Below are 16,926 nucleotides of genomic sequence, written 5' to 3'. Positions count from 1 at the left end.
CCCCATGGGCGTGGCCTTTCACTGCGGTATCCTTCTTGTTGTCTCTCATCCGCACTGATCCGTTTATCATTCTCATTCCGCTATTTTAAAACGCACCAGCTGGGCTGATAACCATAAACACAACTAAACGCTGGTAAGTTTAGCTTCACTTTTCCATCTTAACTGTGTCTGACATCCGTCTATTATGTGTCAAAGCGGGACACCTTCGCCCTATATTTCCAGCAACAGACGAAACATTTTTATTTATTTATTTTTAAATAGCTTATTTCTTACATTTCTAGCGATCCTTGTGAATCGGTCTTATTAATTTATAAGCAACGCGTCCACATCATATACACAATGAACATCAATTATTTATTGCCTTAGGGCGTGCATCATACTTACATTACATGTATGTGTGTGTATACACTACATTCATTCATATTATTACATTACTAGGTTTGTGTAGGTTGTGGTCATCTGAACAAAACTGAACTGAGACTAAATTAAATATTACAGTACTAGCACTATATAAAGCAGCATGAGTAAATATGTGCAGCTGTTTTTGCGGGTGTGTTCATTCATCATCTAAAACAAACACTAGAGTGCTGATGCTCAGTCTGGCCTATTGATTTCACAAGTCAGCTGACATTTAGTATCAGTGGGCAACATTGTGTTTACATACCACATTATCTACTATCCAATGCAACTCAGAGAAAAAAAAAAAAAAACTGGTTAAAAGTTCATTAAAACTGCATTTGGAGAATATTCCCTCTTCTTTTCATAGGCTACTATATCTAAATGTGATTTAAAGTTACATGTACATTTACACACGTACATGATGCAGGCAACACAAAAGTACAACAAACTTCCCTGGTATTATTTTTATATTATATGTCTTCTTCTTTTTTGGAGATATACCATGGTAAAATAATTCGAAGTACCATACAATCACTGTACCATATTTGCATGCATTTTGCAACATAAACATGAAACACGAATGTTAGCAATGAGCTGATTTCTCCTACTGTTCATTATATTTCTAAATGACCTTTTTCTCCTCAAGCTCGAGGCCCACACAAGGAACCTGAGGTATATTCCCTCTCTTGTCTTTCTGTAGTTGCAGTTCCAGAAAGGAACGATTATGAACTAAATGTTTAATGCTAGCATAGTTATCTTAGCTGGGTCTATGTGGTTTTCTTTAGCTACCACTTAGAGAACTGCCCTCCATGGACATTATCCCTGAAATCATGGCTTGTGTAAGTAATTAGGGTCTGTTATTTATTTATTTTTTTTTGTTCTGCAGAGATGATGGGTAACCATGTTACAAGACAACATGGAATTAGCCAGTCATTAGTAAACCTCTCTCCAACCTCATTAGGGCACTAATTGAGTGTTTGTTGTAGAGGGCATTTCTCTCAGCTAGCTGGACTAAAAGCTGCATGAATGCTGCTGTACTAATAATGGCAACTTGGCTGACCATAAGCAGACATAAGCAAGCACAATCCTTTTAGCACCAGCATTTTGAGCTAAATGCTCAGAGACATTGAATGCACGCTGTTGAAAGATGATGCTATTTGTGTGCTAGCTTCTAGTAACCAGTCTCCATCTGCCATGTGCACACACTTTGAGTCTTTTTGTTTGGTTAAAGTTTGTAATCAGAAGGTTGCAAGTTCGATTCCCACAAGAAACCCAGCAGCTATAATCGTTTAAAGGGAAGTTCATCTAAAAAGGGTTGTTCTGTAATAGTTTACTGTTTCTCATGTTGTTCCAAACCTGAATGACTTTCTTTTTTTTCTTCTATGCAACACAAACCAAAAAGTCTTTACTCTTTTCCATGTTACAAAAAGTGAATGGGATAGGGGTTTGGACAAATATGGGATTTATTTTGGATTGAAGCATGTGTTAAAATGGCTACTTCCTTATTTTGCTACAGCATGTATTCAATTGGAGTGTCGTCGCGTATTTACAAGGAACGGCTTCAGGCAGAAGGGATGGGAACCAATGACAATGCGGTCAAGTTCCTGAACCAGGACTATGAGGAGCTGAAGAGAGAGTGTCTGGAGAGCGGCAGGCTGTTTGAGGACCCCTGCTTCCCAGCCGTGCCTCAGTCACTGGGCTTCAAGGAGCTCGCGCCATACTCCTCCAAAACACATGGTGTGCAGTGGATAAGACCCACTGTGAGTGTCGCAGAGCATGTCCTATACAAACAGCATGCTATCTACTGCATACAACTGCACATTTGAACACGTATTGGGTGAGAGGGAGTGGGAGGACAACGATTGAGAGATTACGTTAAGTTAGACTCAATCTCTCATTTCCCACATTAGAACTAAGACACAACAATGGGTTCTAACTGCTAAGACAAGTCTCAAGTTTTTATTGTAGCACAACTTGACACTTCAATTGCTAGGGATTGGAAAAGACGATACAGGAAATGAAATGGGAGGAACAAGATTGGAAATCTTCATGAGCTATCATTTCCCATATGAGAACCAAGGTGTAACTCCTGGTGTAAATTACTGAGACAAGGTTCTTGCTTAATTTTTGCCATTTTTTCAGTTGTGCATGATTGATTGTTAGAGTAGAGAAAGGCCATGAAATGAAGTTGGAGCATCAAGATTGATAAATTACATGAGCTAGACACTCCTTTCTCACAAGCAAACCAAGGCAAAACTACTAAGCCATGGCTCCAACAGTGTAGGTATCAAGCAAGCTAGAGTTGGGTTTAGTTTAGCTCTTAAAGAGTTTAATACTTAGGCCTACTTTCTAATTGAATTACAAAAATTACATATATCTATCCTTCTTTGGAAAAATCTCTTTTAGAAAAGTTTTATATAGGTTATGGACTCTGTATCCTTGTCCAACCTCAAATAATATTTCCATAGCTTATCTGGTAGGATCTAAGTATGTACAATATACCTGTATGTACCCAGACTGCTATGCATTTGACATTAAAAGGAGAAACTGAATGAAAACATCACCTCACGGATACAGTTGATGTGAAATCATGAAAGAAGTGTGTTTGGTGTTGTTTTCCTGGGAAAGTAGCACGCTTCGGTTGAGTTGCTGCTCTTAAATGTGTTTTGTTTGCTTGCGTAATATTCGCAGGAGCTGTCAAGCAACCCTGAGTTTATAGTGGGCGGAGCCACACGCACAGATATTTGCCAGGGAGCCCTAGGTGAGTATCTACTGTATTAGCCTGGGCGTGTATGTTTGTGCATGCTTGCACACGTTAGCCAACTGAATGTCAGGAGCGTTATTTGTGCTTCGGTGCAGTTTGGGCGATCCGGCAGCTTAAATCCAAGCAAAACAGAGTGCGTCTGGGAACCTCACACATACTGCTGTCAAACGCTGCCACACAAATGTAGAAACCGTAGACTTTCTAGCATACACACAGCATATAGACATACACACTGATGTATTAACATGGACGTCAACAATATGCAATTTTAAGATAGATAGATAGATAGATAGATAGATAGATAGATAGATAGATAGATAGATAGATAGATAGATAGATAGATAGACAGATTTTGTGTATATCACTGGAATACTATAGCATCCAATCCGAAGCCAGAACTGGAACTACATATTTCATTTTACTGCATATATTATATATTTTGGCTGTATGACCACTGGTTTGATGGATTAACTAATTGCGAATCCCTCTTAGTCAAAATATGGTTAATAACACCTCTATGATCATAATCTGATGTGTTTTCTGTTGCTTTTAAGAGGGGATGTGTGTTTGGGGGCAGATGTGTGTGTGTGTGTGTGTGTGTGTGTGTGTGTGTGTGTGTGTTTTTTCTGTCTGGTGGGGAGTGGCTAAACATGATTTCTGAGTGGTGAGTCACACAGACACTGGTGTAGCATTTGAGGACTCTGGGATCGCTGGCTGCAAGCCACAGCTCATGGTGTGTGTCTGTGTGTGTGTGTGTGTGTGTGTGAAAGAGAGAGAGAGAGTGTACACTCATGAGTCCCAAATAAAATGATTGTTTGTTCAGCAAACACTGGGTGGAGGAGGATGGCGAAGCTTATCACAGATATGCATTTTACCTTTTTCATTTAGCACACAGAAAACCTCATGACGTGGTTCAAGCCTCCCCAGTCAGAGGGGTTTGGCTTTGACAAGGGTGTTTACTTCATCCGAAGTAAACGTACAGTACTGAAACTGTGCTGTTATCTCGTTGTACAAACACATACCACACCCCCTTTCTGGCTGTTGGTGGAGGGCTCCCCCTAACGGGGCATTATAGTACATACAAACATTACCCACCCTAATTTTGGGTTTTCCTGTGGTAATTTTTCTCCACTCAGGTGACTGTTGGCTGTTAGCTGCCATCGCATCCCTGACTTTAAATGACAGGCTGCTTCACAGAGTCGTTCCTCATGGACAAAGCTTTACGGACGAGTACGCCGGCATCTTCCACTTCCAGGTGCACAGCCGATGTGTAGAACACACATTAGCAGAAACAATACACATACAAAGCTCTTCAACTTCTGCTTTTCCTTCTTCATTTTGATAACAAACCCCAATTTTTTTAACTATAAAAACATATTTTTTATTAAATGAGTAGTTCACCCCAAAATAAAGATTTGTTGAAAATGAAGTCACCCTCAGGCCATCCAAGATGTAGATGCGTGTTCTTCTTCATTGGAACAGATTTGGAGAAATGTAGCATTAGATCACTTGCTCAGCAATGGATCCTCTGCAGTGAATGGGTGCCGTCAGAATGAGAGTCCAAACAGATGATTAAAACATCACAATAATCCACATCACTCCAGTCCATCAATGGACTTCTAGCGAAGTGAAAAGCTGTGCGTTTAAGAAATTCATCATTAGGACATTTTACCTTCAAACCATTGTTTCCGGCTGGACTTCATCAGCTCTTTGGACTCACATTTTGACCCATTCACTGCGGTTGACTCTGGGTGAGCATGCAATGTAATGACACATTTCTCCAAATATGTTCCATTGAAGAAAGATAGATGACTGATGGATCCACATCGGGGAGTCATTTTTCAGCACATTTTTGTTCTTTAATATAGGCAACATGTATTTTTATCACAGCATTTGTCTTACTAATTTGTATTATCCCATGTTCCACAGTTCTGGCAGTTTGGCGATTGGGTGGACGTTGTGGTCGATGACCGTTTGCCTGTGAAAGATAAAGAGCTGATGTTTGTTCACTCAGCAGAGGGAAATGAGTTTTGGAGCGCCTTGCTGGAAAAAGCCTATGCCAAGTAAGTCTCTTCCTCTGTCTTCTTCTTGGCATATGACAGTCATAGGGACCATAACATGTGCGTGTGTGCCCTTAGGCTGAATGGCTCATATGAAGCCCTGTCGGGAGGGTCCACCACTGAAGGTTTTGAGGACTTCACGGGTGGAGTGGCCGAGATGTACGAGCTGCGTCAAGCTCCCAAAGACTTGCACCGCATCATTGCCAAAGCCTTGGAGAGAGGCTCACTGTTGGGCTGCTCTATTGATGTGAGTCCCCACAGCGCCCACTACAGGCCTGGAGACAAAATGCACCATTTATGGATCCATATACTCTTTTTTTTGTGTGTAATTTGTCTTGTAGATCACCAGTGCCTTTGATATGGAGGCTGTAACTTTTAAGAAGCTGGTGAAGGGACATGCGTACTCCGTCACGGGTCTCAGAGAGGTCAGGATCACCTCTAAAATGTATCTAGAGCTCATTAGGTTACCATTACAGCGGTCTGCATCAGACACTTGTTGTTTTAATTTTAGGTGAATTTCCGTGGCAGCAGAGAGAGGCTGATCCGCATCCGAAACCCTTGGGGGCAAGTTGAATGGACAGGGGCTTGGAGTGACAAGTGAGTCGACCAGTCAGAATGCATTCAGATATATTTGCTCATGGTGTAACACTTACATTTAATTTCCAGTTCTTCCGAGTGGAATGGGATTGATCCAGCAGAGAGAGAGGAAATGAACAACCACATGGAGGATGGCGAGTTCTGGTAAATCTCCACAGACATTGGATGTTCATGGTTCTCACGCCTTTAACTATGCACTCTCTATTAGGGCAAAGAGTCAGTCCCAAAAAGAATCAAAGATGTTGGCATTTGAGAGTCGACTCCAAAGCTTTGGATTCCTCTGCATGAACTGAAGTGTCTATAACCTTGATTACCAAACTACTACACATCCCAGAAGAGCTGCTACTGCTAAACATGAGGATTTTATTATTTATTTATCACTTAAATCTTTGGTTCTGTTCACAAAAATGATTCATTTGGATTTGGATTCATTCACTGATTCAATCAGTGACTCTTTCTGTAGGTTTAATCATCATGGGTTTCTGAGTTTTGTGAGTATTTTAGTCATTGATTTTTTTTTTTACATGTAAATGATATATTGTAGATTCATAATTGTATAAGGTTTGCAGGAATCAGTTCTTGGAATCAACTCTTTCAGATTCAGAAGTTCAGAAGCTGAACAGCCGTACTCTATGTATGGCTCTCTCTTTTTCCCTTCACATTATTTTACTGACGCTCTGTTCTCTGGCCACTTCAGGATGCCATTTCAGGAGTTCAAACGTCAGTTTTCTCGTCTGGAGATCTGTAACCTCACACCAGACGCTCTGAGTGAAGATTCTCTGAATTTCTGGAACACGATTAAGTTTAACGGGACTTGGAGGAGAGGAAGTACAGCAGGGGGCTGCAGGAACAACCCCAGTAAGATCAATTCACACAGTTCCAATGAATGGTATGCATCAGCTAAGACTATTACACACGTGTTTATTTTTCGTCAGATACATTCTGGATAAACCCTCAATATAAGATCACACTGTTGGAGGAAGATGATGATCCTGAGGATGATGAGGTGGCCTGCAGCTTCCTGGTGGCCTTGATGCAGAAGGACAGGAGACGTTACCGCAAGCAAGGGCAGGACATGCACACCATTGGCTTCGCTATATATGAGGTTGGAGGACAAAGGCTGAGACACAACAGTCACATACTTTGTTAAATATCATTATTTTCACTAATCTCTTGTCTTTTATTCCTGTATTGTTTTTAGGTCCCAGAAGAGGTATGGAATCTTTTCAGTATTACAGGAATTTAAGGTGAAGTGTGTCATTTTTTTGAATGTTAAAGTACTTGCTTGTAATGTGGAGAGATTTCAGTTAAGCCGTTAGCTGGTTGATTTTCTCTAAATGTATGAAGACTGTCTCTGTGGTGTTTTCAAAACATTCCTCTGTTTGAGTTTTTCGCCGACCCAGCATAGCAACAGTGGCTTAACCAATAGTACGAGGTTGGGGCGGAGCTCTCTGTTTGACTGGCCAATGACAGACAGGGAAGTGTTTAGGAAACCTGTTCGAAAACAATATTTTTTGCCAAAAATCTACACAGAAATGACACACTTCAACTCTAAAGTACATTCAATTTCTAATTGTTGTGAACAACCTGTGACATAGACTCTTCATTTCTTCTGTTTCTTAGTTTCATGGCTCCCAGAGCGTTCACCTCAAGAAGGACTTTTTCTTGCGTCACTCATCCTGCGCTCGCTCAGAAACCTTCATTAACCTGCGGGAAGTCAGCACACGACTGAAGCTGCCACCGGGCGAGTATCTCGTAGTCCCTTCCACTTTTGAGCCCGGAAAAGAGGCTGATTTTGTCCTGCGAGTCTTCACGGAGAAACAGTCAGAAACTCAGTAAGTGACTGGACTGTTCAACTAAAACAACAGTGGAACAAAAATATTTTTATGTAATTATTATTTTTTAATTGTTTGGCATCAGTTCAATATAAAAAGTATCTCTTTCATTTTCCTATCTTTTTTAGAGAAATGGATGATGAGATTGCGTTTAACTTGGAAGATGAAGTAAGGACTTTCAAATAATCTTAGCTACCACAAAAACCTGAAAACCACCAACAAAACACGCACTGCTCACATTTTCTTCTTATCGACAGGAGGAGGTTTCAGAGGAGGACATGGAAGACTCTTTTAAAAAGCTGTTTGCGCAGCTGTCTGGAGAGGTGTGTTTCTGTCTATCCGTGTTTTTCATTGATAACATTGTGCATCCCATTAGATTAACCTTGATCTAAACTCTCTTGTAGGACATGGAGATTTCAGTTCATGAGCTCAGGACCATTCTGAACCGAGTGGTCAGCAAACGTAAGCTCAGCTGACACTTTTAAGTGTTCATTTGTGTCTGTGTACTTGAGAAGTACCTCCGCTCTTCTATGTTCTTCAGACAGGGACGTGAAGACCGATGGGTTCAGTTTGGAGTCGTGTAGGTGCATGGTCAGCCTGATGGATGTATCCTTAGATTGTAAAATCTAATATTGTGTATATATATATATATATATATATATATATATATATTTATGTTTCATCTGATTATTGAGACTTTGGTAGATTTTGTTGGCCTTGACTGATCAAACTCAGAAAGATGGCAGTGCACGGCTGGGAATTGTGGAGTTCCAGATTCTATGGAATAAAATCAGGAAGTGGCTGGTGAGAAACTCCAAATCATGTAACCTTCCCTACATCATATGAATACTGTAGTGTGGTGGCAACTCGAACTCTTTTTTTTTTTTTTTTTTTTTTTTGCAGGGCATTTTTAGACAGTTTGATCTGGATAAATCTGGCACAATGAGCTCATATGAAATGCGCCTCGCTGTGGAGTCAGCTGGTAATCTTTGACCATGATATCTTTTTGTTTAATAGAAATTAAGGAGGAGAATCAACCCAGATTTGATTCAATTGATAATTAATTTGGTATATTTTGGTTTACTTGTACATGGTTTTTGGAAACCAAGGCTGTATGTTTTGATTAACTGAAAAGAAACAGTTTATAAGAATAATATCTTTAGGAATCAGACTTCACTGATTATGATTTTTTTTTTTTAAAACGGTTGATAAAAATCGTTTGTGAATCAGGCTACAGTGGTCACCCTTTACGTGTTTGATTCACTGAGAGTGATTCGTTTGTGAATCGGACTTTGGTGCTGTTGGTGCTGTATGTCTTTGAATCACTGAAGTGAACCTGCTCAAACGTTAACTAATGTTTTCACACCGACACTGACAGTAGGCAGTGATTAACGATCGGTTTTAGAATTTCGAATTAAGTCTGCGTTTAATCGAAACGAAGCTTTGAATCAATCGAAACAACTGCTTTTCAAAATGATTCACTATTTCGAAGCGCTCGAAATACCACACGCTGGTGACATCTGCTGGGCAAAACTATTAAAATACAACAAAAACAGCTTTTACAAACACACTGCAGTTGTTTTATTTAAAGTATAATCTATTAAATGTAATTATGAATCACAGTATCTGTATAATATGTATAAAATCGTATACTATCTGTATCAGGGCTTGTTTAATGGAGAGCTTGGTTCTACAAGATAATAAGAGACTATAAACTACTACTTTTCCTTTAAATGATAAATTAATTGCATTAAAAATGTCTACATATATATATATATATATATATATATATATATATATATATATATATATATATATATATATATATATATATATATCAAACTGTTCTGAGATTGGTAGTTCAATTCAAAAGCAAGGCCTTAAACTGATGCCTTTTCTTTGTCTACAGGTTTTAAACTCAATAACAAGCTACATCAAGTAATTGTGGCACGGTATTCTGATGGAGATACGATTGACTTCGACAATTTTGTCTGTTGCCTGGTCAAACTGGAGGCTATGTTCAGTATGTCATTTACACATCTAATTCTGTTTTTACAAACTTTGCTAATGTTTCACTAAAACGTCTCATTAATGTCTCATTATTTAACAGGGACTTTTAGAGAACTGGACAAAGAGGGCTCAGGCATCGCAGAGCTCAATGTTAGCGAGGTGGGTCGTTTCTTATACCTTCTGTTCGCATGCACTATTCAAAATGGTGAAATGTTTATTTAGTAATGCTATGGTAATATGGTATATTTCCTCAAGTAAAGGAAATGATTAGCTCTTTTGCTCTGTCTTACAGTGGCTGTACCTGACCATGTGTGGTTGATGTGTGAAGATCATATCGTTCTGGAATAGAAGGGGTTAAAACCATTCCCTAAACTGCAGCTTTAATCCGTTACACCCAGTAATTCCTGAGCAATACAGTGCATACTGCCTTAAAACACATCCAAACTAACCCTCACATGAGCCTATAGGGCACTGTATGACTTTTGGTAAAAAAATGGATATCCTCATTATGCAAGTTGAGTTTATCAATTATTAACCACTCAATGTTAACAGAAAAATACATTGCAGCATGTCAGAGAGCAACTTAACATAGCTTTATGATTAAGAGCATGCCACTAACCACATGCTGTAGGTTATTTTACAGTATACCTCGCAAACGTAGCTTAACTTAGCATTTGAAGTTTGCACCGGTAAGGCCTTGATAATTAAAGAAATGTATTTTTATTTGATATAGTCGGTGTATAATTTTGATAGCATTTATGATCACTGTGATGTGCTTTGCAATTATTTATTTAAAAAATAACTTCAGTTCTTATAGGATGATCAGGGAATTGTGCTACACTAGATTTTAAGCTGCTTCTTAATTTACGGAGGTGAAAATAAAGGATATAAATATAACTTCTTGGTATGGCTTTTCAATAGCTGATGAATTACATTTTGCCCCTGCAATTCTTACTTTGAATCTCCCAGTTTCTAGACAAAAAGCATGGACTGTGACCTGAATTTAAAAAAAAAAATCAGTCTTTTCCCCTCACAACTCCCAAGAAATAATCTGAACTATATAACAACTCAGAATTGTGAAATACAAGCTTTTAATAGTGAGACATAAGCTAAAAACAAATAAATAAATAATAATAATTGTGATTTGAAAAAATATAGGCACGATTACCTTTTTAATTCCATTGTGGGAACCACATGATGGAACTTAACAGAACTGTGAGATTTACGTTCAGAATTAAGGGGGAAAAAGTCATAATTCTGAATTTCTACCTTCTAATTCAGACTTTATATTCATACAAGTTTTTTATCTTAGCTAACCCGTGTCGGGAACGAGCTTCCATAGTGTGTGTGTTTGTGTGTGCATAAATATATATATTTCCCATGTATATTGTGTTCCATATTATATTTACATAAAATATGTAATTAACGAGAGAACAAGAGAAATAATCATACATAAATGGCTAATTAGATAGATTTAAAAAAAAAAATCAAACAAGAATCAAAATCCGTGGAAGTGCAATATTACATTTTATATCCCATACAAAATACAGAGTCCATTCGTTGACACATATTGTCTTCGTCCAGGCGGGCCCATCTGGCCCGAGTGCTGCTCATTTACGGCTGCGAACACACTCTTCACCATCTCGGCTGATTTACCATCTCCTCCGCTCGCATCAGAGCTGCATAGTGATATGAGCGTGTTAAAAAATAGTTTTTTTGGTTGTAAAGATGATCAGGAGCTCAAGTTCTACATCTCTTTGCAGAGCGACGCCATGTTGATACGTCAGACGTACAGCAGAGCATGCTGGGAACATTTCAAAATAAAAGTGCAGTAATTTTGGCGATTTGATTACCATTTTTATAAGCACAGATTTACTACATAGACCATGGTTAAACTATGGCTAGTGTAGCAAAACCATGGTTAATTTGTGATTACCATAGTAACCATGTTGTTTTGTTTTATTTGTAGTAAAACCTTAAGATTTTCGAAATTGTTTTTGGATATGTGATGCTTATTATTATGCAAAAAAGTCATAGGAGAGGCAAATATATAATATCGTGCAACTGCTAAAAATTAAATATGACATATTGACAAACTACATTGCTTCATTTAACGAGATAAATAAAAATGCAGCTTGGATTTACCGTTTTCTCCCTTTTAAGGTTTATTTTACTACGACGAATGTGAGATTTGACCATTTGACAAGTTCCGTTCTTCTCTCGGCTTCCGAACGCTATTAATACGTCACGGATTTCTCCGGAAGTTGATAGGCACGTCTTCTTCGAGAACAGAGGAGAAGAAAACATGGAGCTCTTCGTGGTTTCCCCAACTTTGAGGTTTACTAACCTTACCGTGTCCGCGGGCTCGACTGTCGGCGACCTCATCGATCATTTCGCCGTTAAAGAGGTGAGTGATCAGTCAAAACTGAGGATTGTGATTCTGAGGGTGATAATTGTGGTTAAAACGAGCTGAACTCTAGTGTTGTGTTCTCTCAGGGTGTCTCTTTCATAGACGTCTATGTGAAGAGTAATGGCCGAGTCTCGGACAGGACTGACCCGCTTCGGGCTGGACTTGTGTACCGTGTGGAGCCTCGGTTATGTGGAGGCAAAGGAGGTAAACACACCAGTCCGGGACATCAGTGCCGATCTGTTTTGAAGCCTGCAAATGTTAGAACATGATGAGTTTCTGATATTTGGCTAATTGTTATATGATAATATAATTGTTAGAGTATGCTGTGGTATAAATATGTCCCCATTCTGGATACATTTCCAATTTGGAAATTATTAATTATATACACACACATTTGAAAAGTATAAATAAAGGTTTTATTCCTTTGTTTTGTAGGATTTGGCTCTATGTTGAGGGCCCTCGGGGCACAGATCGAAAAGACCACTAACCGTGAGGCCTGCAGAGATCTGAGCGGAAGGAGACTAAGAGACGTCAATCATGAGAAAGAGTACGGAGGATGATTACAGTTTCCAATTACATGCTTTTTTGAATATTTACTTAACTGTTTTCTGTTCCACCGTTAGGTCGTCTCATTGATGTGAATCATTGAATTAGTATGCGTGTTTGTTTGTAGAATGGCGGACTGGCTGAAGAAGCAGGCGGATCGAGAGGCAGAGAAGGAGCAGCGTCGTCTGGAGCGGATTCAGAGGAAATTGGCCGAGCCCAAACATTATTTCACAGACCCTGATTATGAACAGCAGTGCCACGACCTCTCGGAGAGACTGGAGGACTCTGTGCTGAAAGGCAACTTGAATTAATTTATTGTGTGAAAAAAATCTACTGTCTTATAGTAGTGCTAGAGGATATTTACACAGAGGAGAATGATAAATAGCCATAAATGGCATTTTTGTACACATTTAGTTTTATCCTAGTGAGTGAAAGTTAAACGTCTACACCATTATCCCAAGGTCTTTTGAAGATTTGTTAATTTTTTTTTTTAATTTAAATACACCACCTAAATTCACTAAAATCACCTTTTGAATCAGATTATTTTTTTTCTACTGAGATTAAATTGACTCTATTAAACTAAAATATTTCTGACATTTAATATTCTCATCCTCAAAAGTTCAAGTAATTTGACATTGCTTGATTTTGTAGCCAAAAGAGATAATAATATTAAATTAATAATAAAAAATATTACGATTTTGAAAGCGATCTTTCTTAGAAATGTTGTCTAAAATTATCTTTAGCAATATGTAAATTATATATTCAGTATATTTATTAGTTAGTGTTATCTTTATTATAACGATGTTTAAACTATTACAATTAATATTAAATACGTATAATTATACATTGTTATTATGGCTGAAATACGGCTGTCAAATCAATCAATCATGATTTAACTGCATGTTTAACATTTTGTTTGAATATATAATGTTTATTCGTATTTATGACTTGTGTCAAAGAAATCTAAAAATTTCTTAAGTATATACATGGATCTGTGTGTGTGTGTGTGTGTGTGTATTTATATAGACCTCAATATACACTGTACAAACACCTATATTATGTAAACACCTGCTTTTATTTAGGATGTGTATTAATTGTGAGTGATTTAATTTGATATTGATTTGACAGCTCCATTAATGTTGCATATTGTAAATATTCAAGTATGTTGCCCAAACGTAATTATTCTTGACAGTAGAGGTAAAAGTTGTGTGTTCTCGCAGGCATGCAGGCTTCTTCTAGTGGTCTTGTCAAGGCGGACGAGGGGCCGAGTCGCAAGCGTCCGAAACCAGCTGACAGTGAAAAGAAGGCAAAGAAGAAATGTTTCTGGTTAGCTGATTTAACCCATGTCAAAAAAGCGAGCTAATCTTGCTGACTAGAATCACTAAATTGTAACACGCTCGTTTAATCCACTAGGACTGGCCTCGGAGGACTGGAGGAGATGAGCAGCTCTGGTGAAGGAAGTGATGACAGCGACAGTGAGGCTTCTCCGTCCACTTCTGGAGCTTCACGCAGTTCAGATGCTCCCAAACCAGCTGTGCTCCCGTCTGCCACCAGGGGGAGTGACCGGACAGACCCTCAGGAGCAGCCCAGCAGCTCCAGCAGCTCCTCCTCCCAGAGTCCCGCACCGAGCTCCCCAACACAGGTGGAGGAGGAGGAGGTGCAGAAGGAGTGTACAGCTGAAACCAGCCAAAACGCCGCCAGCGAAGAGGATAAATCCTCCCAGAGCCCTGCATCGAGCTCCCCAACAGAGGTGGAGGAGGAGGGGATGAAGAAGTGTAAAGCAGAAACCGGCCAAAAAAGCAGCAGCGAAGAGGATAGTTCCTCTCGGAGTCCCGCACCGAGCTCCCCAACACAGGTGGAGGAGCAGAAGGAGTGTAAAGCTGAAACCAGCCAAAACGCCACCAGCGAAGAGGATAAATCCTCCCAGAGTCCTGCATCGAGCTCCCCAACAGAGGTGGAGGAGGCGGTGCAAAAGGAGTGTACAACAGAAACCGGCCAAAACAGCAGCAGAGAAGAGGATAAATCGCAGGTTGTTCCCACAGAAGCACCAAGCGGCCCAGCCGAGAGCAGTCAGGCACAGGAAGAGGTGAGATGCCTTGTTTATGAAGGGGATTTTCATGATGGAAATGTTTTTGGGTAATACTGACAACTGTGCAATATAAATCATCTGCGAAAACATAATTATTTGAACAATGTGTGATGTGACATTATCGAGTATTTTGTGAGGATCTGTTCAAAACGGCAGCTCTACAGAGTACACACAAACATTATGTGAAGTCTAAAGTAGTGCACTTACGCAGATAGAGTGCGTTCTTTTACTGCATGATTCAGACTAATAAAATGCATTTAGAATGATCCCAAATTCAAGACATTGGGGGCGAATATGTATGTCTCGAATTGTGAAAGCGATTGAGAAACAGAGTCTCTTCTGCGGCCCGATATGCGTTCAACTCTGTTTTTATTTTAGTCTTGACAAAAGACATTCGACATTCACATTATGTGATTTGACATTTTGTTTACATAGAAATGGGCACCTGTGCACCGCATTAAAATAAATGATCATGTGTTCATTACCGCTGCCCAAATTAAAAACTAAAATAGTCATCTTTGAGAGCAAGGGCGCCCCCTGGTGTTACGTGACCCCTATGTAGCTTGCGTATTTTGTGTAAAGGGAGGATTGGCTCTGGTTTATACCACTTATAAAGTTAATCAATCAATGATTCCAAATGTGAGGTTTGATATTTTACAACATTAATTAAAACAAGAATTAAATTATGTTGTTTGCCACCATTTTGCCTGTTTTTGCGTTATTTCGCCAACAAGAATAATTCCAATCAAAGCCTACTAAAAAAAGCACAATATTTTTATTATTTAAATAACAGTAGGTATTGAAGTTTTTATGTTTAATATATAAAAAAAAATGTATGCCTTTTGTAAACGCAGGATAAATGCATTAATGCATCTAAATGCATCTTCAGATGCAGCTTCTGTGTTTCCTCTGAATTACAAAGATGGATTTTGTTGATACTGATTTCATTTGCCTGGTAACAACACAAATGTCTTAATATTCAAATTCACTGATTAAATGTAAGAATTCGACTAAAAAGATAAAGGATAAAATGGCTTAATGAAGGCTAAAATGTCCATAAACTGTAAAAATCAGGTTAAACCTATTGGAAAAATTAATTAATCTATAAGTGTGAACTGAGCACCACACAGAATATCAAGAATATCACAAACTTTAGGAGTCAGGCTGTCCACTGCATTCCTTGGAGATACCAAGATACCAGCAGAATGACACACTCAGCTAAATATTGTTATAATCGTTATCTATTAAATCTCAGGAAATATCAAGATACCATTTTTTTTTTTTGTCAATATTGCACAGCCCTAACACTGACTTGTGTTTGGCTCTCTTGAGGTGGAGGGTCTGCTGGATCTGCTGTCTGTGAGTGGTCCCGAGCAGCTGGAGGCTTTGGGTCTGGAGCGGCTGAAGAAAGAACTGATGGAACGAGGGATGAAGTGTGGAGGAACGCTGCAGGAACGGGCTGCACGTCTCTTCTCCATCAAAGGACTGAACCCTGATCAGATTGACCCTGCGCTCTTGGCCAAACCCACCAAGGGCAAGAAGAAATAGCTTGCGTAACCCATTTAGTTTGTTTAGCATGAATTTATAGTGTTGTTTGTAAAAAAAAATCTAACACCTGATTTAGTAAAATCCTCAGTTTGGGACAGTAATGAGTGCTAGATTATTACCGAACAACTTTAAAGTTTAAATTTAATTCACAAAATATGGCATTTTTACTTGTTTTGGGGGTTTTTTCTGTTAGGAAAAACATTCCCTGTTAAACTCGGGTTAACTTTTGTGTAATCTGTACAAGAAATTCTTTATGATAATTCAGTCAGAGTAAATAGTTTTTATTCATACAGAGCCTTGTAATCGGTCATATGTTTATGATGTGGGTGGGATGTCATTCAACGATTCATCAATGGTCCAAAAAGGTTGTTCATATTGCACAGTATTTGGCTGTATATGTGTGATTTTCATCTTGACTTTATTAAGTAAAATATTGTTGCACAATTGTGTGCCCTGTTTGTTGCTCTTATTACTCTGTATCATGTGTCATCATAGTGAATAGAATGTGAAAATAACCTTTTATCAGAAAAATACATACACTCTGCATCAGAATGCAAATGTTTTTTTTTGTTATTGTTGTTGTTTAAAACATTTTTGTTGTGTAAATGCAGATGCATTTTCCATCAAATGCACCGATATCTAATTATGATGGATAGCATGAAACTAAA

General features: G+C 38.7%; 2 protein-coding genes across 4 annotated transcripts; both read left to right on the top strand.

Annotated features, from left to right (window-relative positions):
- Positions 1-7: 7 nt before the first annotated feature.
- On the top strand, positions 8-10,562 carry LOC113039946 (calpain-1 catalytic subunit-like). 3 transcript variants are annotated; one of them, XM_026198124.1, is made up of 24 exons: positions 11-133; positions 1,046-1,071; positions 1,185-1,238; positions 1,916-2,159; positions 3,091-3,160; positions 4,300-4,418; positions 5,093-5,226; positions 5,302-5,470; positions 5,565-5,648; positions 5,735-5,820; positions 5,890-5,964; positions 6,518-6,678; positions 6,756-6,925; positions 7,022-7,033; positions 7,444-7,655; positions 7,784-7,823; positions 7,913-7,978; positions 8,060-8,117; positions 8,197-8,261; positions 8,391-8,459; positions 8,559-8,637; positions 9,565-9,678; positions 9,766-9,824; positions 9,958-10,562. In XM_026198124.1, exons 4-24 carry the CDS (start codon positions 1,917-1,919, stop codon positions 9,982-9,984), a joined length of 2,112 nt encoding a protein of 703 aa, XP_026053909.1. In that variant the 5' UTR covers positions 11-133; positions 1,046-1,071; positions 1,185-1,238; position 1,916; the 3' UTR covers positions 9,985-10,562. The 3 variants fall into 3 exon arrangements, with proteins under 3 accessions (XP_026053908.1, XP_026053909.1, XP_026053907.1); XM_026198122.1 differs by lacking the exon at positions 1,185-1,238; XM_026198123.1 differs by lacking the exons at positions 1,046-1,071; positions 1,185-1,238 and having other exon boundaries at positions 8-133.
- Positions 10,563-11,868: 1,306 nt separating this feature from the next.
- LOC113039945 (replication stress response regulator SDE2) lies at positions 11,869-16,704 on the top strand. The gene is made up of 7 exons (XM_026198121.1): positions 11,869-12,072; positions 12,162-12,279; positions 12,511-12,622; positions 12,749-12,918; positions 13,842-13,947; positions 14,035-14,707; positions 16,043-16,704. The coding sequence occupies exons 1-7, from the start codon at positions 11,971-11,973 to the stop codon at positions 16,256-16,258; spliced, it is 1,497 nt and encodes a 498-aa protein (XP_026053906.1). The 5' UTR covers positions 11,869-11,970; the 3' UTR covers positions 16,259-16,704.
- Positions 16,705-16,926: the final 222 nt, after the last annotated feature.

The sequence above is a fragment of the Carassius auratus genome, chromosome 22 (genome assembly GCF_003368295.1).
Source record: "Carassius auratus strain Wakin chromosome 22, ASM336829v1, whole genome shotgun sequence".
NCBI lineage: Eukaryota > Metazoa > Chordata > Actinopteri > Cypriniformes > Cyprinidae > Carassius > Carassius auratus.
Note: the sequence above shows the minus strand (reverse complement) of the source record. Positions and strands in the feature narration are given on the sequence as shown.